Source organism: Cupressus sempervirens, chromosome 8, assembly GCF_028749045.1.
Source record: "Cupressus sempervirens isolate cs-2001-9-10 chromosome 8, ASM2874904v1, whole genome shotgun sequence".
NCBI lineage: Eukaryota > Viridiplantae > Streptophyta > Pinopsida > Cupressales > Cupressaceae > Cupressus > Cupressus sempervirens.
The window spans coordinates 135574833-135598393 of record NC_143125.1 but is presented as its reverse complement, the minus strand read 5'-3'; the positions used below and the strand labels follow the sequence as shown (position 1 = coordinate 135598393).

Sequence of the window (23561 nt, the reverse complement as noted above, 5' to 3'; positions counted from 1 at the left end):
AGTTGAAGCGAAGATTCTGAAGAAAGGTAATGAGCCCCTGTTTGAATGGCTTCAAGGCATACAATTCAAACAGGAAATGATTCAAGAAGCAAAAAATGGGCTTAAGGAAACTGAAGATAAAGTAAAGAAGACTCATGACAAAGCTTTCGAGTTGATGGAAGGACTGCATTCTGAACCGCAGACTAGTGGTCAAGGAAAGGCTTTGATTGGAATAGAAGTGATGAAAAAAAACTTCTCTGTATATTTGAGTAATCTGTCAAGCATCACTCCTAATAGTCAAAACAAAATGACAGATTTACAGACATTGAGCAGATGCATACATGTGGCAACTGAAGAATTAAAAAGTTAGATGAATTCTGTAAAGGAATTAGCTCGAGAGCATTCAAAATGGCTCTTAAGATTCACAAATGTACACATGTCTAGCAATGATGAGCTAATTCCTATTATAGTTGCTGCCAAGGCATATAGAGCGAAAATGGAAAAGGGGAAGAAGTCAAAATAATGTCTCCTTTTCATTTTCTTTTGTTTTATTCTGTGAATTTTGTAAATGACAAATTGACATCTTGCCATTTGTCTTTTGAGAAGATGAACCGATTGGTATTCCTTTTGTAACGGTTATCTCTCATCTCTATATGTATGAAGTTAAATGATTAATGAAGGGTCGGCAAATTTTTGGTGTGAATCTTGTTGCAGAGACAACTGAGTTTTGTGCCATTTCTTTACTGTCCGCTTTCTTCTTCTGTATGTTATATTTCCTTGAATGTTAAGTTGAAGTAATTAAGTGAACAGAGTTTCATTTTTTTATTTCATTTCAATTGAACTGGTAAATCAATCAGAGAGTTGAAACTAGTTGTGGGAAATACTTCTGTTAAGTGTTTCGTTTATATGCATTCCATCATGTTTCTTCTTAATCATTGTGATATTTTGTTGTGCGTCAGAAGTTGTAAGATTGCGAGGGTTCGAACACAACAAGTATCTGTCTTTTGTTTCATCTGCATAGTTAAGATTGCATTGTATTTCATATTTGCATCTTTCATAATTGCTTTGTTGAGAAATTCATAAGAGTGTGAAGATTACAACATAGCATTTTGCATCTAAATCCTGCCTGAGATTTCACTTGCCTGGGTGGAACTCAGTTTTCCTCTACTGTTCTTCGGTTAAGAACTTATTTGTAGTAGGAATTAGATTTGAAACATAATTCACTGAAGATTTTCCATATAGGGAGTTGTACCTTAATTCAGAGGGAAACTAGATATTCTTAGAAACAGTTTCCCAACTGTTGCATACAATTGTTCTTTATAACAAATTGGGCAGATCTAGAGAAGAATTAAAAGAAGAACAATTTGTTTACCAACATTTTGCGAGCCACAAAAAGCTTGTATAAAATAGCTTAGGGTTAGAGATTTCATGATGTATGAGTAGATTGTAGCTTCTTGCAATAGTATTAAATTGTAAGGGATTACAGATTGTAATCATTAGATGATAAGAATATTGGACTCGGTGTTTGGCGGACATAGCTCAGGGATTGAGTCAGCCACATTAAATCTTTGTGTCTTGTGTTCTCTTCTGTGTGGTTTATTATTTTTTGATATTCGTTATATTTGAATATAACTATTATTTATGCCTCTTTAATCCTAACAATGATTTTATGTAAAAATTAGAAAGTATTGACAATATAATTTTAGAATAAAATTTATAGATTTTGTTTTAAAATTCAAAAGTATGGATTTATGTATCTTAAAGTTAGTTTTTAGAAAATATGGTTAAAATTTTGAATTTAAAGTAAAATTTAATCAATTTTTCTTTTTTTATATTAGAAAGTGTTAATTTTAGAAAATTGAATTGAGATGGAACATTTACCAAAAGTAAATAAATTTAAAAATATATATTAAGTTCACAATTTTTTTAGTGTTCCATTAAAAAAATCAATAAAATTTTTTTTTTTTATGTTTTAATATATAATACATAAATATTCACAATAAAAAAAAGAAAAACTATTTTATAGAAAAATGATGTAACCCAATCTCGTCAAAGAATAATTTGGAAATTGACACAAGGCAGATGTTTCAAAATACCATAACTCTTCATTAAAAATTTCGCAACTCTACTCTGCCTCTACAATGAAAACAAACACCTACTTATTACAATTCTAAAAATTACCATATTTGGTAGATTTTTGGGAAAATCAAATTTCTCCATTTTTGGTAATTTTTAAAACTCATCCTATGAATCTTGATTTTTCCCAAGAAAAGCCCCCAACTAAGGCAAGACAAATTGCCAACTAATCAATGAAATAAAAAACATGATTTTAGATTTATTACAAAAACTACTGTCTAAAAATACTGGGAAAAACACAAAAAGCCAAATTCAGATGTCAAGATGAGATTTCAGGCTCCTAGAAAAATGTTGAAACGACCACCTATTGAGCTGAGCTCCATTGACAATTAAAATAACTCCTTCTAATGCAACTACCTGTAAAATTTCAGCCAAAACCCACATCCGAGTCAAAAGTTATGACCCTCAGAAATAAATCTCAACCAACACCCACATCTAAGTCAACAGCCTTGACCCTTGGGTGCCCCTGCATCATTCTCCCTTGCTTGAAAAGAACGCAGCTCCTGCAAGTTTTGGTCCTCAAACTGCTTCCATTTAGGCTCATCTAGCTTCTGCAAATCCCATTCCATAATCTAGGTGCTACCTGTCGGTGCCAGCCCTTCCCACTGCACGAGATATCTGTTGTAGGCACCCTAGCAAGTTTGAAAAGTCTTCTTGTCTAGAATCTATGCAACCTTTTCTATTTTTTTGATGGGTATGGTGTGTGTCCACTCTACCACATCCTCCTTTTCAACAGAGGTATCATCACCATGGACAGTATACAAATCAAAAATATTAAACACGGGAGATATATCAAGACCACTAGGGAGCTCTACCTCATAAGCATTATCATTAATCTTCTTCAAAATCTTGCAGGGACCAATTTTCTTATATTTCAATTTATGATTAGTCCCGGTAGGAAACCTCTCCTTTCTGAGATAAAGCATCAATAGATCCCCTGCACTAAAAGCCTGATACCTTTGAGTAGCATCTGTAGAATCTTTGTACTGCTCATTGCTATCCTACAAATTTTGTCTTACATCTTCCTACTACTGGTAGAGTCATTTTGCAAAGGCTTCTCCATCATCACTGACTCTGTCACCCAAGGGAAGTTGCACCAAATTGAGAACACCTTGAGGGTTACGTCAATAAATAACTTGAAATGGTGACTTACCAGTTGACCTGTTCACTGAATTGTTATAAGAAAATTCCACCTGAGACAATGCCAAGTCCCATTGTTTGGGCTTCTCTCCAACAATACATTGCAATAGATCACCCAAACTACAATTGACAACTTCAATTTATGAATGGTAAGCACTACTGAACTCTAATTTTGTTCCCATTTTCTTCTATAAGGTCATCCAGAAATGACTCAAGAACTTAGTATCTCGATCAGAGGTGATCATTTTTGGAACCCCATGCAATCTAACTATTTCATAAAAGAATAACTCGGCCACCCTAGTAGCATCACTAATTTTCTTACAAGCAATGAAATGAACCATTTTTCAAATTTTGTCCACAACTACAAAGATATAGTCCTTACCTCGATGTGTATGTGGCAATCCCAATACAAAAGCCATACTCAAGTTTTTCCACGATCCTACTGGTACTAGTAATGGCATGTACAATCTGGTGTTCTAGGAGTGCCCTTTGGCTACTTGACAAATTTGACACCTCTCCACAAACCTAGTGATATCTCACTTCATCTTTGGCTAATAGTACTTATATGCCACCAAAGCTATTATTTTATTCATCCCAAAATGTCCAGCCATACCATTGCTATGAAATTCTTGAATAATATTTTCCCACATTGAGCCTACAGGAACACATAGTTGCTTCCCCTTGAATAAGTTACCATCTTGCATTTGATACTCATCTTGAATAGTGTCTGCGTGCCTAGGTACTGGATTCTTCAAGTGATGAACAACTTCCCAAAAATCACTATCAGATTCATACAAGCCTTTGATTGCATCAAAGCCAACCACCTATTTTTCCATGATGGTCAAAAGAACAACTCACCTGCTCAAGGCATCTACAACTTGATTATGTTTCCCTCATTTATGCTTCAGAAAAAAGGTAAACCCTTGTACAAAAGAGACCCACTTTGCATGCCTAGTGTTCAATTTATTTTGTGTGTTCAAGTATTTCAGAGCAATATGGCTTGTAAACAACACAAATTCTTTGGCTACTAGATAATGCTTCCAGTGCCTCAAAGCTTGCACAATTGCATAAAATTCTATATCATATGTAGAATATTTCTTTCACACATCATTCAATTTTTCACTAAAAAAGGCAATGGGCTTACCCTCTTGGCTAAGTACAGCACCAATGCCACATGTGAGGCATCACAATCCACTTCAAACACTTTCTCAAAATCTGGTAGTGTTAGTATTGAAGCTTCAGTGACCTTCTTCTTTAGGTATTGGAAACTCTCTTCAACCTCTTTAGTCCATGAAAACTCTTGACCCTTAGTGCAGTTTGTCACAAGTGCTACAATGCTGCTGAAATTACGAATGAACTTTCTTTAGAAAGTGGCCAAGCCATGAAAACTTCTCACCTTGGTGATACTATGTTGACAACACCATTCAAGAATGCCTCAAACTTTCTCTAGATCCATCTTGACACCATCTACAGAAAAGACAAATCCTAGAAAAACCAAGCTTGCTTGCATGAACCTATGCTTCTTCAAGTTAGCATAGATCTTTTATCTTCTCAATACCCCAAATATGATCCTTAGGTGTTCAAGATGTTCTTCCCTTCCCTTACTAAAAATTAGTATATCATCAAAATAAACTACTACAAACTTAACAATGTAGGGACGCAACACAGTGTTCATGAGTCTCATAAAATTACTAGGTGCGTTGGATAAACCAAAAGGCATAACCTTCCATTCATACAAGCCATCCCTAGTTTTGAAAGTTGTTTTCCACTCACCCCCAACTTGGATGCAGATATGATGGTATCCACTTCGTAGATCAGTCTTAGAGAAATATGTCACTCCAGCAAGAACATCCATTATGTCATCCAAATGTGGGATAGGAAAATGATACCTGATGGTTATCCTATTGATGGCTCGACTGTTTGTGCACATCCTCTACGTTCCATCTTTCTTTGGAGTTAATAACGTTGGGATAGCACAGGGGCTCATGCTTTCCTATACTAAGCCCTTTTGTATGACCTCAGTCACCTGTTTGTCCAATTTTGCATGTTGTGTCAGACTCATTCTATATGTTGCTTGATTGGGGAGACTTGCTCTTGGAATAAGATCAATACGATGTTGGATATCTCATTGTGGGGGAAGTCCATCAAGTAGCTCTTTTGGAATAACATCTGAATATTCTTCCAACACTACAGCTACTTATGGTGGTATAGTCGAGTCTTCCTCTTTTCCCTTTTGTACTACCAATGCATAACAACACCCTGTCACTTTCATCTCCTTGACAAGTTCTTTTTCAAACAGGATACTTTAATTTTTTCCATCACCCTTGAAAGGTAATAAGACTACCTTAGATCCACCCTTCCAGAAGGTGTAATATTCTTTTCCCCATTATGAATAAACTTTTTGTCATACCGTTAGGGACGACCAAGAGGACATGGCATGCATCCATCAGAATCACATCACACCATAGCTCATCCTTGTAGATCTTCCTTATGGAAAATTTAACAAGGCACTTCTTATCTACTGTGAATTCACTTCCCTTTTTAAACCATGCAATCCAATAAGGACGAGGGTGCTTTTTACACTAGAGATTTAGTTTATCCACCATTTCTTTAGAAACCATATTCTCACAACGACCTCCATCAACAGTTACTTGACATACCTTTCCTCCTGAGGTACACCTTGTCTGAAATATGTTGCTCTCGATCCATGAATCATCAATGCCTTTCTTCTCTACATCCTCCTTGGTTGGAATAATCATTGTCCTCCTCATCATGAGAGTTTCTCCCATATCCGAAGATACTTCTTGTTCAGATTTATTGTTAGCCTGGGCTAGGTTCACTCTGGATGGTCCTCCTTGATTTATATCCTACATGTTGAAATTGGAACACTCAAAAGCCCAGTGACCTTTTTTTCCACACCTAAAACAAGTGAGAGGCATTCTCTAGTTTTCCCAGCCTCTTCCGCTTCCATAGCCTTGACCTCGCTGAAACCCCCTTCCTCTTTCTTGATTTGGAGGATCTTGCCTAGTGTCTATTTTTTTTTTTTGGAACCTTGAAAACTCTCTCCCTAGCCATTATTAGAACCTCCCCGAAATGGAGTTGAGGTACCCCTTCATCCACCTCTATTCCTCTGGTTATATTGCCTATTCTGCTTTTCTTCAACCTTTAGAGCTAATTGGTAGGCTTCCTCCATACTATTAACATGATGCGTGCTTAGTTCATCTTGAATAGAGAATTTTAGGCCATTCACAAATCTAGCAGCCATCTGTTCATTATTTTCTTGATGCTCTATGCGCATGGATAGCTTATAGAACTCATTTGTATAGTCTTGCACTAAAGATAAGTTTTGCTTCAAACTCTGGAATCTACAAAAGAGGGTTTGTGAATAATCCACGGGTAAGAACTTTTCCCTCAACTTTTTCTCCATCTTGATCCATGTCTTAATCTTCTCCTTGTCATTTCTAACTCGTTCCTTTTGGAGATGATCCCACCATATCATTACATGTCCTTTTAGTTTTGTGCATGCAAACTTCATCTTCTTTTCTTCTATCATAGGCTTCCATTCAAAAAAATTCTCCATCTCGTTCAGCCAGTCTATTAGTTCTTCTAGCTTAAGACTACCAGCATAGTCTAAAACGTCAATCTTTATTGCTTCACTCCTTCCTTCTAAGCCCTGAGAATTCTATGTTCATAACTCATTTCTCCCTGCCTTTCGTCTATATTTTCTCCCTCTTCATCAGATTCATTTCCTCTATATATTTCTTGATTATCTAGTCACTCATTGAGTCGATCAATCTCCCTCTGCATATCTAGTACCAATCTTTGCATCATGTAACACCTCCTCTTCCTCTTCCTATTCCTTTTCCAACCATCTTACTACTCTGATACCAAATGATGTAACCCAATCTCGTCAAAGAATAATTCAAAAATTGACACAAGATAGATGTTCTAGAATACCATTACTCTCTTTTGAAACTTTCGCAACTCTACTTTTCCTCTACAATGAAAATAGACACCTACTTATTACAATTCCAAAAATTACTATTAAGAATATATATGAGAAATTTCATTTTATATATAGTCGGTGAATAGATTTGTCACAGTAAAATTATCTTTGAAACTGACCCTATCCGCCCTGCGAACAGTGACAATTGTTCCAATAGTTGGAGAGATTGTAAGTGATCACTATTAAATTGCAATCTTCCTCCACAATTGAGAGGGGCAATTCCCTCGTGTGATGGGTGTATTGGTATTTTTGTGTACTTTTCACCTAAAAGTACAAAAGGATAGAACACGAAACTAAATAACATGCACAACAGAAACCCACAAGATATGCATGTTGTACCAAATGGGATTCGTAAAGGATAACAATTAGCACAGAATTTTGAGCACAAAATGCAACGATGACAAAGAATGGATAGTAGACCCTAACATACAAAAAGATAATACGTCCTCATGCATTCACATCAAGATACCAAGAGATGAATGTTTTTCTTTGCATCAATTACATAATCACCACAAATGCATAAAGGAGCTACTAATTTAAAATATAATAATTAGCAATCATAACTCAGAGAGACATTTAAACATATGAACAAATGCATTCTTCATTATTTTGACAAAGTACCAACCCAAAAATCTTTACACATAATATGGAAATATTATTTATTGAAAGTTCCTCTGAATATATCAGCATAGTTTGCCCTTTACAAAAGTTTTTTCCCCCTCGCCCCCCACTTCTTAACATCACAAAGTGCCTCGTATTTATAGGCTTCATGAGATAACTACCTTTTCTCTGGGTTAATAACTAATTCCATTTTGCGTATTTCGAGAGAGGTTAATTAACCTCATAATATTGATGGTCAACTCTTTAACTTTTGACCAAAAGTGATAAAGGCCATTATTTACAACATATGACTTTCAAACATAGATTTTGAAAAGTAAGTTCAATAATTGAATTCACAAAGACATCTCTTGATCCAAATGTCATATCAACAATTTATCCTTTAGCAACATTGTCTCCAATTGTAGAAATAGTTATTCCTCACTTGTGTCAACCTTTGATCTTCCTAAATTATCTAACCTTTTTCAAATCTTATGCAATTGTATGATGCCTTATGACTCTTGCAATGCCCATAGCATACAATTTATGTATTAGGATCTTGAAGAAAATTTCAATTCACAATACATTACATTTTTACTAGTGAATGGCCAGAAAGCGCATGTCCATACTTCTAAAGCTCAAGAACTTTTCCTCGGCAACCCCGAGTCAATAGTCCATACGCTTCACTCTTCTCATCCTCACTTTGCGTGTGAGAAGAGAAAAATATGATTCCTCTTACATCTCATTTGGCAGTTTGCTTGAAAGTATCTTTAGCCTACAATAGATTATTTCCATGTTCAATTTCCACTTCTTTCTGAGTTAAAGTGATCACCATCGATTATCTTGACATTCATTGCACACAAACAGGAGCTAATGCATAAGACATCACTTCTTCATAATTTTGTGTCCAATAGCTACCCACACCTAATGATTTTATTTGTTCAAAACCAATTTTAAATATGTTTTCAATTTATTTGTTAAACAAATTTGGGATTTTTGCTTGCAACAAAGGAGGCATTGAAACTCTCTAAAGCGTTATGTCAAATACTTGACATGATTCATTACATCCCTCCATTGAATCCCGTGGCTAAGGTAAATATCGGCGGCAAAATACTGAAGATTGTTTCAAAATTCTGCAGTCCCATCTACTTCCTTAAGCATTGTGCACCATTAATACACTGATATCTCTTCACAGCTCTACATTAGGCAATTGAATCCCTAGTTTTCATAAATCCATGATGTGCCTTACTGAGCGGAAGAATTCTTTCCCATCCATGCATTCTGTCAAATGGGTTGCGTGCCTTGTCTGCCACCTATATCCCGTGACTTCTGAAATATCTCATCATGCATTTTGTTTGCAAAATGCCCATACCCTTTATGGATCATTGATTATGTGCGCAACTGTGATCATTTCGACTCACTCCTTGAGACGAGCCACTCATCATGGAATTTTGTCAAATAGCTTGGGCTCTTTGTCAATGATTCCACATTTCAAAGTGAAACCCAAGGGCATTTTGTCGATCAGTCTACTTGCATTATGTATGCTTCCATAATTTATATGAATGCTATGAAGAAGGCTTCATTGATCCGAGGATAACTAAAACCTCTTTGTCAATTTCATTTTGTGCATATGCTGCAATCGTTTGTGTCATGAAATCTCGAGGGATTTTATTGGGCAACTTATCAGCATACATGTCCACCATGGTACGCTTTAATGGTGGATTTACACATGCCACTTTCATTTGTTTTGAAATTCGAAACTTCTGCAACAAATATTTTATAGAGAGCTAAACATTTGAGCATATGTTGCTTCAGACAGATGACTTGTATAATATTGTGTGCATCTGATGACCCTCGATCCAATATAGCTTCAAGACTTTGTAGGCCATATGAATATGAATACATTGATCAGAGTTCCTAATTGAGTGTTTGGCCAAACAATCACTTCTTGTGATTCTACGTTTCTTTCCATCAACACATATATTTCATTCACTGTGTCTTGCCATCACAGGGTGCGTTGGCTGGTAGAAAATTTGTGGCAGCAAAATGTGTAGTCGATATCTCCAGTAAACATAGCCATTGTGCGAGCTTCTGTGAAGATTGATCTTCCATCATTGGTGTTGATTGTCATTCGTTACAAGGTTTAACCTTGTGCAATAGAGATACAGAAGCATTTCTTCAACCAAGTCGTCTGCTCCCATTATTTTACATTACCAACTTGATGTAGGATATGAAACAGGTTATAGGATTTCGTTTTTCTTTTATCCTCAAATTTTTTATATGTCCATTCTCTAAGAAACATGTATTTTGCATCTGTCTAGCCTCTGCAAGTATATCGATACAGATTTCTTCTAGGACCAGGCTTCGTTGCTTTTAGTCACTACCGACGTACTTTGCCAAATAGTTAACGTACCCAAGAACCGTGATGGTATTTGTTTTTACACCCGCCAATTGAATTTTGCTAAAACTTTCAAGAAGTCACCCTATTCATGGGCTCCAGGCATGTATCGCCGTATTATCATATACATGGTACAACATATACTCCGATGCATTCTTCTTTCTTTGGTACCGTAATGAAGAATGGTTTATGACCTACTGCGTACAAATATTTACAATACATCCACATTCCCTGTTCTTGTTTGTGATTCCACACTCACATATATGTCACTTAGAAGCTCACACCTCCATTACATCACGGTTTTTTTCTTTCCAGGAGACTCTCACAGAGATCTATAATTTCTCCATTTAGGCGTGGCTATGCAAAATAACTAACTTCTATTTGCCTTTATAAACCTCTTTACTTTAAGCTTTCAAAAGAGGTTACAACTTTTCTCCGAAATAAGTTTAAGTTTTCCTGCCTAACCTCCTTTTTAGGAGTTAATATTTTCATCGAAATATATATTTTATTTTGGAGGCTTTGATTAACCTGACATAAATTTTGACTGAGGCACCAGTTTTCAAAAGCTTGATATGCTAGACAGATTCGCCAAGAATTCAACTAGTGATTGTGCTTTTTGAAGCTCGAAGTTAAGCATGCTCGGCTTATTTGTGAGCCCAAAAAGATAAAATTTTGGATATTTGACACACAGACCATGAAATATTAGCCATGTCACATGTACTCTTACTCCAATAGCAATGTTAGTTAATATATTCTAATATTAACGAAATATTTATTTAATTTTTGATTAGGTGTATAAGAATATAATAAATTGTTTCTTACTGTTTAGGCTATTTCAGCTAGTAAGAAAAATTATACATCAGATATTGCAATCAAGTTTCATATATATGATTCACCAAATTCAACTAATGATTGTGCTTTTTAAAGCTAGAAGTTAAGCATGCTCTGCTTATTTGTGAGCCCAAAAAGATAAAATTTTGGATATTTGACACAGACCATGAAAATATTAGCCATGTCACATGTACTCTTACTCCAAAAGCAATGTTAGTTAATATGAGATTTTTTTAAGAATTTGAGCAAAATTTAGTACCAAGAGTATATATATATATACACACTTTTTATAATCTTATATTTTAATATTAACGAAATATTTATTTAACTTTTAATTAGGTGATATAACAATATAATAAATTGTTTCTTACTGTTTAGGCTATTTCAGCTAGTAAGAAAAATTATACATCAGATATTACAATCAGTTTTATTACTGTACATATATATATACTTTTTAATCTTTATATTCTAATATTAATGAAATATTTATTTAATTTTTGATTAGGTGATATAACAATATAATAAATTGTTTCTTACTGTTTAGGCTATTTCAGCTAGTAACAAAAATTATACATCAGATATTACAATCAGTTTTAAACACCGCTATGGGATTCATCCTAGTGTGTTGAGATATTACAATCAATTCTAAACACCACTCTAGAGTTCATAGTGATGTGTTGGGAGTATTACAATCAGTTTTAAAAACCACTTTGGAGTTCATCCTACTGTGTTGGTGGCTGTATTGTGGCTACTTATATTCATACCCTGCTGGTTGTATCTACATTAATCTAAATATGCTCTCAAATTTAAGAATCCATACATACTAGAATCACAACGTTTACCCCCACATATTACAAAAGGCATACATCAAATCAAATGACCCCAAATATTTACTCTCACCTCTCCTTTCCTCTTCAAGGCTGCACTCCCTCGATCCCCCACACCCGCTCTGGGAAAAGAGCTAAGAAACACTCTTAGCGTGTTAATTGTCAAGGACGTTGGTCTCGTCCTGAGGCGGGCACTCTTAAAATCAACATTGATGGTTCTTCTCGGGGAAATCCTAGTTTGGCTGGTATTGGGGGAGTTGGGCGTGATAGTTCTGGTGATATCCAATTTCTGTTTTTTATATACAAAGGTTACCATACTAATAACCTCATGGAAGCCCTGACTATTTTGGTTGCAGTGGAACAGTGTTGTCTACGTGGCTGGAAAAGAATCATCTGTGAGACTGACTCGCAGGTGGTTGTGAACTTATTGCATAATAGGTACCTTGTGCATGTGGATTGGCATTTGGCTTTGGTTATTCAACAGATCATTCAGTTATGCAATTCTCTGGATTCTGTGTCCTTTATGCATATCCCTCGTGAATGGAACGGTGTGGCTGATTGTCTGGCTAAATGGGCCTTTGAGCAAGGGCCAGCTTGGAACATTCTTGATCTTAGGATGCTTCCCCTTGATTTATCTCAAATGCCGGTTCAACTTGTGGACCAGGATAAAGCTATGTAGTTCTCTTTGTTTCTTGTGTTGTTCTGCTCTCTTTGATATTCAATAAAAATTTTACCCCTCTTTTAGTTAAAAAAATTGTGGATAATGTCCCTTAAATGCCTTGTATATTACAATTTTTTTATAATAGAAGAAATAATTCTATCCTATTCTCATTAATCAAATAGAAATTTAAACCAACTTGTAATTTAACTCGTCTCTCTTCTCCTCTTGGTTTCTCAAAATACTGTCACTCTTGCAAGCTCTAAAAAATTATCAAGATCCTCTGCTAAACATGACAAATGCAATCATAATAAAAATTTTCCGGTACAAGTTCGTTAAGAGAATTCACACCTTCACCATAAATAAATACCTCAATATTTACATCTACTCTGTTACATTTGCTTTGAGAGCTCACACAAAGATGCAAAAGACTTGTCCTCAGAAGAATATTGTTGAATAAAAAAATGTTGTTGATATAATACACTGCAGGACATACTCATGCTGCTAGTATATAACGGTTGACTGAATTACACTACCCTTGTACAGAATGAGTTGTAAAAAACCTTAAGTTTACTGTTGTGAATTGGGCTTGTTCCCTGCAAGGATAAGTGAGATTTCTAATCCACGACTGAAAGCCTGGTTGAACAAGAGGCGTGTCTGAAATGTGGACACAAAGGGTAACCATGAACACACTGCAATGGGAACAAATATCATCATGCCCATTCCTGCATCATATAGTCGACCAAGTGAACGAATGGACTTCCACAAGCCTAGCCTTCTTATAACAGGCTTCCATGCAACAGCAATCTGCATGATAAATCCAGTGTTAGTATATTTAGCAAAAATTGAACCAATACAATATTCCAAAAATCTCAAGCTTGAGGGAGGTAAGTTGGAGAAACTTACACTCAAGATTCCCCATCCAGTTGGTAGGAATGCAAGAATACATGCGAAGAGGTCCGGTAATGACAAGCCGGTCAAAAGAACCACAATTACAAGACCAATCAAAACTGACAAAAAAGTAATGCCTTGTATGAACCTTAGTAGTAGCTGGAAGTTCACAGATACTTTCTGGCTGAATGTGAAAACCTGGATGAAAAATACAATTTAATTAAACTCTACTCTTATCTGCATATCCACTGCAAACAGAGCTTTGCTAAAATAGATGTAGTTGAAGTCTTAATGAGAAAAATATTAGCCTCTTTAGAGTGCCAAAGTTACACTACGAACCTTAAATAGTATTATCAGCCCAACCAGGACAATCCATGACAGACCATAAACCTGCCAACAAATTTATTAAAACATTTTAGATAGCATGGATCATCTAAATGTCTACAATGTGATAACGCTCATGTTATAGCAGTACCTAACACAAAATTCTATGCTAAATGAGGGTATGAAAACATAACGCATAAGTATTTACTATTGTGTTCACCACAGTAAAACTAATGTTGGAATCAAGGAGAACAAAAATTAAGAAAGACTATGGAGCCAGGGAGGATTTAAATACAGCTGTAAGGAATGTTGTTTGTTGCATATAATAGCTAAGCATTGTAATAAGGAAAATCAACTTGGTATAAATACAGAAAGGAACAAAGAGTAAAAAGAGCAATGACTGTAAAATGATGCCGAGTTATTTCCTAGTGTTGATATGGATTCTGGACAAAGGAAATGATTGAAAAAAAAAATGCAAATGAAATACCGACGAACTGCATGCTTATAAACTATAATTAATTTTAAAAAAATACTCAGCTAAAGAGGCACAGATTAGTTGACAAGGACTTACTGTAAGAGAAGTGTCCTTTCCTGTGGCATGTAACTTATAAACAATGCCATACTGAAAGATAAAAAATCGTAGGCTCAGTACAGTCTCAAATATTCTTCCCCTCAAGGACCGGATATGTACCTGCAAAAAGCACATTTTTTACATCACACAACGTGCCAATATGAAATGTGTAACAATTTTTTTATGATTGCTATTTTGACTTCACTCATAGACTGTACAATGCGGGATTCAAGGAATATGGCTGACACTTTTGAAAAGCCATCTTCATTTAACATGTCGTCCCTCATAGAGTTGCCTCCCTTCGCAACTGAAGTGACACAATTAGATGCTAAAGACGTGGAACTAAATATCAACTGTTTTAGACCAGAAAAAAGAGTAGATGGAGAAAGGATATGCAGCACAAATATATATGAAGGATTGGCACATATTAATGAGTCTGAGCGGATGTCTATAAGGAAAAATGCAATTACTCAATACTTGAGGACGAGGAAGTAAGCAGATCTAAATATGAAGAATGCAGCAGATTAATGAAGAGTTGGTAGCAGGTTTGTGAGGAAGAATTAATGCAGATGTGAAATGATTTGTAAATAAGTTTGAGCAAGTTTACATTCAGGCCTAAAAGAGGGATATGAGTAGATTTGAAGGAAATTTGTAGCATATCTTCAAACAAGTGATAAGACAGATTTAAGGATTTCTACATTAAATTTGTGGAGAAATTTAAATGCAAAGTTTTAAGAGAAGTGCAAAGGACTGCATCAAATATGTATGGTCAGATTTTATGAAGGCAAAGAAAGTGTTTATCATCAATTGAAAAGGAAATATTTTGAGGAGAAGAATACTTATTTGGAAACTAGTGCTTCCCAAAAGAAGAGGTATGTGTGTCTTGCTAAGTTTAGCTTAGCCAGTGGGTTGGTTCGTAAAAATCATTCAAGTGAGAATTGGTATCCCTAATGGGTTGATGCTTACAAATCATTTAAGAATAGATTGATGTTTCCTACAAATTAGTTCTTATGAAGATTGTAAGAGAAGCATTTATATAAGCAGTACTTTGTCATGCCTTTTCTCCAAGAGGGTTCCCACATAAATTTTGTGTTCTTGTGATCAATGAAGAACTATTGAAAAGTAGCTTATCAAGTTCTGGAAGTGACTCCCAATTTCAGTTTTTGGTATTCAATTTTTTAAACATGAATTCTATTTGTATTTAACCAAGAATTCCATTTTTCTTACAACAGAAGCAACTGACAGAAACTTGAAAGTGAAACAAATAAACAATGCAGAGATTGTCAATAAGATGAAAAGTATAATTTTCATGACTTGATTTTGTTTCCTGATCACTTTTTAGCCTTTACTATATGCCTTGATTGGACTTCAGGGTGCACTTCCATGCAATCCATTTTTTTCTACAAGCTACTTATCAAATCTATAAAATCTATTTCATCCATATGTATATCTAGTTAAACAGATAGCATTTCTTGCCTGTTCCTCCTCCCACCAAGCTTCCCAACTCTCTTCTCCTTTGACACCGATTCCACCTCTATATAGGAGCCAATTGGTCCAATCATCAAAGTCCTTCACAGTTCTGTTCACAATAACGCATATTACTACTTGATCATATGCACTAGGGAGCAGCCATATAGATTAATCTAAAGCCATTTTTCACTTACTTCTGCCATTCAAAGCCAGATGGATTGAAGATATAAGGGGCAAATAGCCAAGATATGGCAAGAAACCAACTACTGAAGTTGAGGAGGATGTATGCAAATGCACCCTTCTCATCAAAGCCGTATGCCAAGTTGACGACTAATAGAACTACCACTTCCAGTCTGTTAAATGAGATCATAATGTAAGCAATTATGCATACTAGTTCAATTAGTGTAACAGAAAATTCATTTATCAATTTGCTCAACTGTTGCAGAAGACACTCACGCTTTTATAAAATGGCTTCGAGAGTAAAGCCTATAATTCTCCGCGAATTTGATATGCTGAACGACAAAACCTCTTCCAGTTGCTCGATACTGAGATTGCAGATAATCCAAAAACAGAGTTTGTATGGGAAACATTAAATCTTAAATAAGAGCGCCAAACAGAATAAGATCAAACATGGATGGAAAAAGATAATATCTTACCTTTGCACCACCATGAAGAATGGTACGGCCGAAGTAATGTGTTCTTGTTCCAAGAGAAAATGTAAAATATATAGAGCATAACTGAAGCTGCATTGTCACAAAATTGACAATGGCCTGCAGGGAAAGGTTCAAAGAATCAACTTTAAATCTAAATGTTAAAATCCAATTGATGCAAATGTTATTTTTATAAAAATATCTGTTTCAATTGAGGGAGTGGCCATGAAGATTGACATTCCATAGTTTAAAATTTAATTATAAGCAACCAGCCAAGCCAAGAGACCATACTAGATAAATCCTTTCATGGTAAAAATGTTGATAAATTTTAAATGTTTAAACAGCCTGCAGGGTATGACTTCATGGTTAAACAATCAAAACAACAACCCACAATACATAATCCTTTCTACATTAAAAGTGTTGATATTGTAGTTTGCAGAATCAGACACAGAGAGTATTCTATGAACCCAATCTTTCACTTAACAAAAACTTGGAAAATATACTACAAAAAATCAGCAATGTAGAGAGAAATAAAAGTGAAAATTCCTTAGAAAACATTTTTCTTTTTGCAAAATTCAATGATAAAATGTTAAAAGAAAATTGACTTCTCAAAACAGAAAACATCCATGATTTTGTAACCAAGAGGACATGCAAAAATTGTGTTTTAACCAGCTTTTTACACACTGGCAATTTAAATCCATGTTTTCTCCATGTCTATAAAAATTCACAAGTTGAGCTTGTAGGAACTTGCAGAGGAAAACAAAAGAGAGAGTACACTCACAGAGTTCGCAAACTATGGCTGATAATTCATACATGCTAAAAGTTTAAACAACCTACAGGTTCTAAATTTCTAAACTTAATATTCTTTGACTCCTTTGTATGGTGAAATTGATTCAAAGATCAACGGAATCTTGCACACAGAAGTTATGGGAATTTTTTTAAGTTTGTTCATGATATATTTTGTGAATATAAGCAAATTGCAAGCTTGAATTTTCACGGTTTATGATTGTAAAAATTCAAATTCAAATCTGCAAGTCACTTAAACTTGCCATATGAACAGATATTCAATTTTAAAAAATTCTGTAATATGAACAAATTTTCAATTAAACAACCTAAAGGCTTGAATAAAAACTTTAAACTAAATTTACTAGCCATTTTCAATTCTCAATTTGCAATATGAACAAAATTTCAAAAGCTCGTGACTTCCACATCCAACACTCCATTGATCTCTGAATCAACACTTCCAACATAGTTCATATGCATTCATAGGTTGGACTTGTTTTTTGGCCTCTTGATATATATTAATATACGTGTAACCCAGGTGCGCACACCCGGGTCAAAACCTGGCTGCACCCAGTGCGGGTGCGTCACGCACCCAAGCACCCCCACCAGCGGCTTTTTTGCCGCCGCACCTGTCGAGCACCCAGGTGGGACGTGGTGCTCAGGTGCTTCCCGGGCGCGCGGGTGCTCACGGGGTGCGCCGAGAAGAGGCCCAAAAAGGCTTTAAAAAACAATACTTTTTGCTTTTTTTTCGTTTTTGTTTTCTAAGTATGCTAACCCTAATTGGTTGTGGATCCCATGTGGTCTATTTGAAGGCTTAATAAGACCAATAGATCTCATTTTCATTTCATCATTTCATTTCACCATTTTGGAGCAGCAAGGAGCTAAGTGAGAAAGAGTGTTTGGAGGAGCTTGTGAGAGATTAATGGGTGGTTTTGCAAGGGATTGCAAGATCAAGAGGAGCAAGAGGAGCAAGAAAGTTTGATTTGGCAAGTGTCTCCTCAAGTTCAAGCCTTCAAGGTAGGGTTTTTTTTATTGTACTTAGTTTTTTTGGTTAGTTTTACTAAGTTACTTTCAAGTTTCAAGTTTCATTCTTGAATCTTGTTGATAGTTGAATCTTCTTAGTTCTATGATTTTTTATTTTATAATTTATTATCTATATTAATTTTTAGTTTTTTTCACTGTTCTTAAAATAAAAATATGGCAATATGGCATATGCTGAAGTAGTTGTTGTGGCAACATCCTCAACAGGTGCCCTTATAGGTGCCTTAGGCTCGACAAAAGCCTCTGATGGATGACCAAGCTCATGTTCCTCCTCACATGCTGCCACATCTGCATCTCAGTCATCTGCTTCTCTCTCAAACTCAGCTAGCAGCTCATTTGTCAATAAAGGTTCACCCACATCCCCATCTGCATCCTCAGCATCAGAAGGAGCAATCCAATCTGCCGAATATGGATCAATATCATCCAAGTCTAGTGCTTCATATGAAGCTTGCCCTCTCACCTTCTTCTCATGCAAGAGAAGGTTGTACTTCACGTAAACCAAGTCATTCAAATGCTTTTGAGTTAACCTATTACATTTCTTTGTGTGTATGCTCTGAAAAGTACTCCAATTTCTCTCACAGCCAAAAGCACTACAAGGTTGTGATAAAATTCGGATGGCAAGCTGTTGAAGATAGGCATTGTGGCACCATAATCTTCCCACAAAAAATTTGCAAGGAGTAAACAAACTATTTATAATATGGCAAAACTTCCAATTAACTTCACAAGTGAAATAAATGGTATGATAAAACTGAACACATGTTCTTTTTTACCTAAGCTACAAGGTGTATCTCCTATGTTTTCAATCAAGAGAAGAAAAAAATGGCCCCTCTTTCCTCTATTAGCTCTGCAACTCATCAAGTATGAGGTCTCTGTGGTCCATATCAGCAACAATCTTCGAATACATGTGTCCAAGCCAATTTGAAGCTATGCATCTGCTTTAAAAGTGTTGGAGAAATAGTAGTTGGGCTTCAAGAAGGGTAGCTGCATGAATGTGTTGGTGGAGTTGCCAGTTCCACCTACAATCAATGATGTTCCATATTGGTCTATATTTGGTCTCATTTGACCTATACAAGCATTGAATGACATCTTTTGCCCTATCCATGGCCTTATATAAAAATCCCATGGGGTTTTTATCCCCATCCACAATCGTAGAACCTTCACCAATGGTTCTAACACCTGGACATAATAAAACATACAAAAATCAGCCAATGAAAATATTTCAAAATTAAATAATAAATCATCAATGAAGACTTGAAAACTTACTTTGAGGGTCTCCTCCATTAGCTTTTCAAAGCTAGCATCAAATGCAATCCTCACAATCTTCTTTGCTTCAGGCTTCTTTGCATATAGACTCTCTAACCATTTCTTATTAAGAAACATGCACCTGAGGTCTAACAATGTCTCAAATATGTTTTGCAATTAGAAAATTAGTAGCAAAGCATGTGACCCCTTCTCGTACAAGATCCTTACCACTAGTGTGCTCTCTCATAAGACAAAAGACCCATGTATGATTATAGATGTACTTCGCAATATTCCTTCCATCTTTGACCACCTTCTCCACCCAGCTTAGTTTCCCTAGATCCTCAAGAAGCAAGTCAAGACAATGGGCAGCACAAGGGCTCCAAAATAATGTGGGATGCCTCTCCATCAGAAGTCTACTAGCTGCCACATACGTAGTTGCATTATCAATCACAATCTAGATGACATTAGCCACTCCCACTTCTATTACCACCTCATCCAACATGTTGCACAAATTTTCTACATTTTTTACTTTGATCAAAGGCATCAACTGATTTCAGAAATACCAAATGCACCCCTGAAGCAACTATGAAGTTGATGAGTGTCCTATTCCTGCCATCGGTCCACCCATCCGATTTAATAGTGCAGCCTTTCTGTTCCCAAACTTTTCTTTGCTCTTCCACAAGCTGGTGAATGTTTCTTACAACACCATCCAACAATGGCCCACTAACCTCATAAGGAGTTGGGGACTTAAACCCCTTACTAGACAAACAAATCGAAGTTACCACTTGATCCCAATGTGGACTACATAAAGCATTGAAGGGAATATCATTGCGGATCCAAATCTTCTAATTGCCACCATTGTCTTCTCATGAATCTCTTTGTTCCATGCAGTGCCTAGCAAGCCGAGTTGAGCACTAGGAGTGTTGCATGGAACCCAAAAGTCTAATAAAGACCCACCCCACTTCCCGATCCTCATATCCAAGGCCCAATAGAAGAGGAAGCCTCTCCTCCTGTTTGTGATCATGTAGAACTAAAAGTCCCCATTGGGGCTGCCATGGCCTCAAATGTCCTCTTTTTCGCTACCTTATTTTGCACATATTTTTGAAGGCTTGTCAAAGCCTCTCTTGTAGCCTCTTCCAGACATGTATCACATGGTGTAATATCACTGCATGTTATCATTGCAAGATGGTATTTCAATCGGCTAATGCCTGAAGTCATATGCTTAGGACAAAAGATACATTTGACATGTCCTTTGCCTTCTCCTAAGATCCAATATTTCCATAATGCGTGCTTCTCTCTGCCAGCGGCCATCTTATGAAGTTTGAGAACCTAGCAAAAGCAATACTTTATAATTAGATGTTAGAAGCTTGTAATGAAATTACAATTATCCATACCAAATTATCAAATGCATATCAGATATATACTATTTTTAAATTGCTCAACCAAAATATAATATAAATTATAATATTATATACATATATACATACAATATTATATAATTTTTAACATAGTCCTATATTATTTAATAATAAATTTTAATTTATTATGTATTGTCATATAAGATTTAATAGTAAATAAAGTATAATAGTATATAGTAATATACTATATAAAATTACAATTATAAAGTATTACTATTACTATTTACTAATACCGTTACTTGTATATTCTATAAGTGTATTTAAAAGTTTAGATTTTAATTAATTAGAATTTAATACAATTCATATATTATTTAACAATATAATAAAAAATAGCATACAATATTATAAAAAAATGAATTTAATATTAATTATGCAGTGTTTGAATTTCATTACATAAATGCCAATAAAATTCTCATACGAAAACAAAAATGACTAAGTAAAAATGGTAACTTACCTCCTGTCGATTGCAACCAATGGATTCAAACTTGTCGATTTTGCTAGTCGGTTATGAAACAACCACCAGTCAATTCCTACCTTTCTTCTTTTCTATCAGTCAATTCCATCTTTTTTGCCAATCGAGAAACCAGTGCCTTTGCTCGTCGTCGCTTGTCGTCGCCAGTAACAATGGTCAACGATAATATGATTATGTCTTATACATATCTGCTCGAGCATACAAGACAAAAAGTTAAAAACCTAAAAATTTAAACCAACTGGATATTATTTTAAAAATTAAATGATCAATGAAATTTCCATTTTCAACTATGTTTATGTGCGAAATTTGGCGATATTTACCAAAAAAATGCAGTGATTATTTACAAATTACGGAACCGAGCATTGGTGGGTTTATTTCATTCAACTCTCTAACCCGCGAAATAATGTGTGTTTGGTGATATTTCGTCATTTTTTTGTACTATGGTTTGAGGGTCCTCCCTCTGAGCCTCTAATTGGGCTTCTGTTAAGCGGGTTCAAACTCTTCTCCTTTGGTGCATTATCAGGTGCTAGTAGACTACCCCTACTAGCATCATTTTGGCAAAGTTTGGGGCTCACCACTTTAAACTCAATACAATCTTTTGACCTAACCCAGTTCCTTCAACAGCTTCGAGAATTTGCCAACTTTACAGAAGGCCAACACAAATATCCTTACTTGGCTTATCACTCCTTAGAGGTGATCACGACCATTGACCCGACTAGTTGGGCCTAGTGTTGGTAAGCTCAGGCTTGTACTCTCTTAGGCTCTGTGGGCATATTAATATTGACTGTCTCCCTCCCTTCCAGTAGCGTTGGATGCTCCCACTTCTCTCCTCCCTACCCAGTCGGAGTTGAATAGGACCATCAAGATGGACATCAACAAGAGGTATATTCACACAACCTAGATCAATCCCTTGGGGGGACCGTGTCCCAGGATTGTCTTTAATGTGGAACACTATATTGTATTTGGGATGGGATCATTGTACATCCCTCTTATGTTGAGCGACGCTAGACTCATGTCTTGCATATTCCTCTAGTCTCCTTTAGAGCAGGCTCCCATCAACTTTGCATCCAAACTGAACACTAAATTGACAGAGATAATCAAATTTTCTAGCTTTGTCACATGGGTATGACTGAGACGGAGTTACACTTTGCTTCACTGCCTCATCTATTTTGAGATTCATGGGAGGTCTCATTGATTGTTCAGGGATTGTTGGTCCTTCACTTCCTTTTTCAGATACACTGACCATCGATGCCTAGTGCTCTACCTCTATGAGGCTATGCGTCTTCATGATCACGCCTTACAACTTTAGTCTCCCCCGAGATGGGTCGTATCAGCTCATCACCTCCTTCATGTCAATCACCTCCACCAAAGGCACAAAGCATTTGTTGGGTCCTTATACTTCAATTGTCTGTTAGACCTCGTAGAGACCACAAACCTCGACAATAGCCTTCCAGCCCCAATGGCTTTTGGAGATGGCCTCAAACCCCCACTTGCCTAGGTAGCTACCTTTTTGTTCTATGGTACTTCTCTATGGCTGGGAGCTCTTAATTGTCCTCGTTCTCCTCTGCTTATGCCCCCTAGTGGTGTTCTCATTGTTCTTTCTTTTATTTCTTGGTTGCTTATTCTTTCCCCCGACATCATTTGGTGTTCCAATTGTTGGTTGTCTCTTTGTTGTAACTTTTAGTCCCTTAGACCCTTTTGGTGGTCTGAAGTTTGACATTAATAAATTATCCTATCTTATCTATTGCTAAATTGTCAACTTACATTGGTGTCCCACTCGAGCAGAAACCTCCAGAATCTTTCTCGAATTTTCTTGTTGATAGATTTAATAATGAACTAGTTGGTCAGAAGCATTACTGAGCTAGGTTGTAAAATTCAATTACTTAAACTTTTCACTTCATAAACTACCTCCTTACACTCTCAACTTGTTCAAATTTTCAACGAAGTCTGATGTTATCATTGAAAGAAAAATGGAAATATTCCTGAGAAAAATTGTCTTCCGATCTTAGCTTAGTAGAATGTTTGTAAAACTAAGAAGCAAGGGGATCTAGGAATCAAAAACATCAAAACCTTTGACAAAAGTCCTACTAGCTAGGCAATTAAGGAGAACCTTGGGTATGTCCAACA

The 23561-nt window shown here is 35.9% G+C and overlaps 1 protein-coding gene across 4 annotated transcripts in view; it reads right to left on the bottom strand.

Annotated features, from left to right (window-relative positions):
- Positions 1 to 12907: 12907 nt before the first annotated feature.
- Positions 12908 to 23561, bottom strand: part of LOC149541921 (callose synthase 9-like) — a 185758-nt gene continuing 175104 nt past the window's right edge. For all 4 annotated transcript variants that reach the window (XM_089796976.1, XM_089796977.1, XM_089796978.1 and 1 more), the window contains exons 45-52: positions 16485 to 16598; positions 16285 to 16373; positions 16023 to 16181; positions 15835 to 15937; positions 14359 to 14478; positions 13803 to 13853; positions 13479 to 13661; positions 12908 to 13379 (exon numbers count right to left, since the gene is read on the bottom strand). In XM_089796976.1, coding sequence (XP_089653102.1) covers positions 13143 to 13379; positions 13479 to 13661; positions 13803 to 13853; positions 14359 to 14478; positions 15835 to 15937; positions 16023 to 16181; positions 16285 to 16373; positions 16485 to 16598 — 1056 coding nt within the window. In that variant the 3' untranslated portion in view covers positions 12908 to 13142. The remainder of the gene's footprint in view (positions 13380 to 13478; positions 13662 to 13802; positions 13854 to 14358; positions 14479 to 15834; positions 15938 to 16022; positions 16182 to 16284; positions 16374 to 16484; positions 16599 to 23561) is intronic.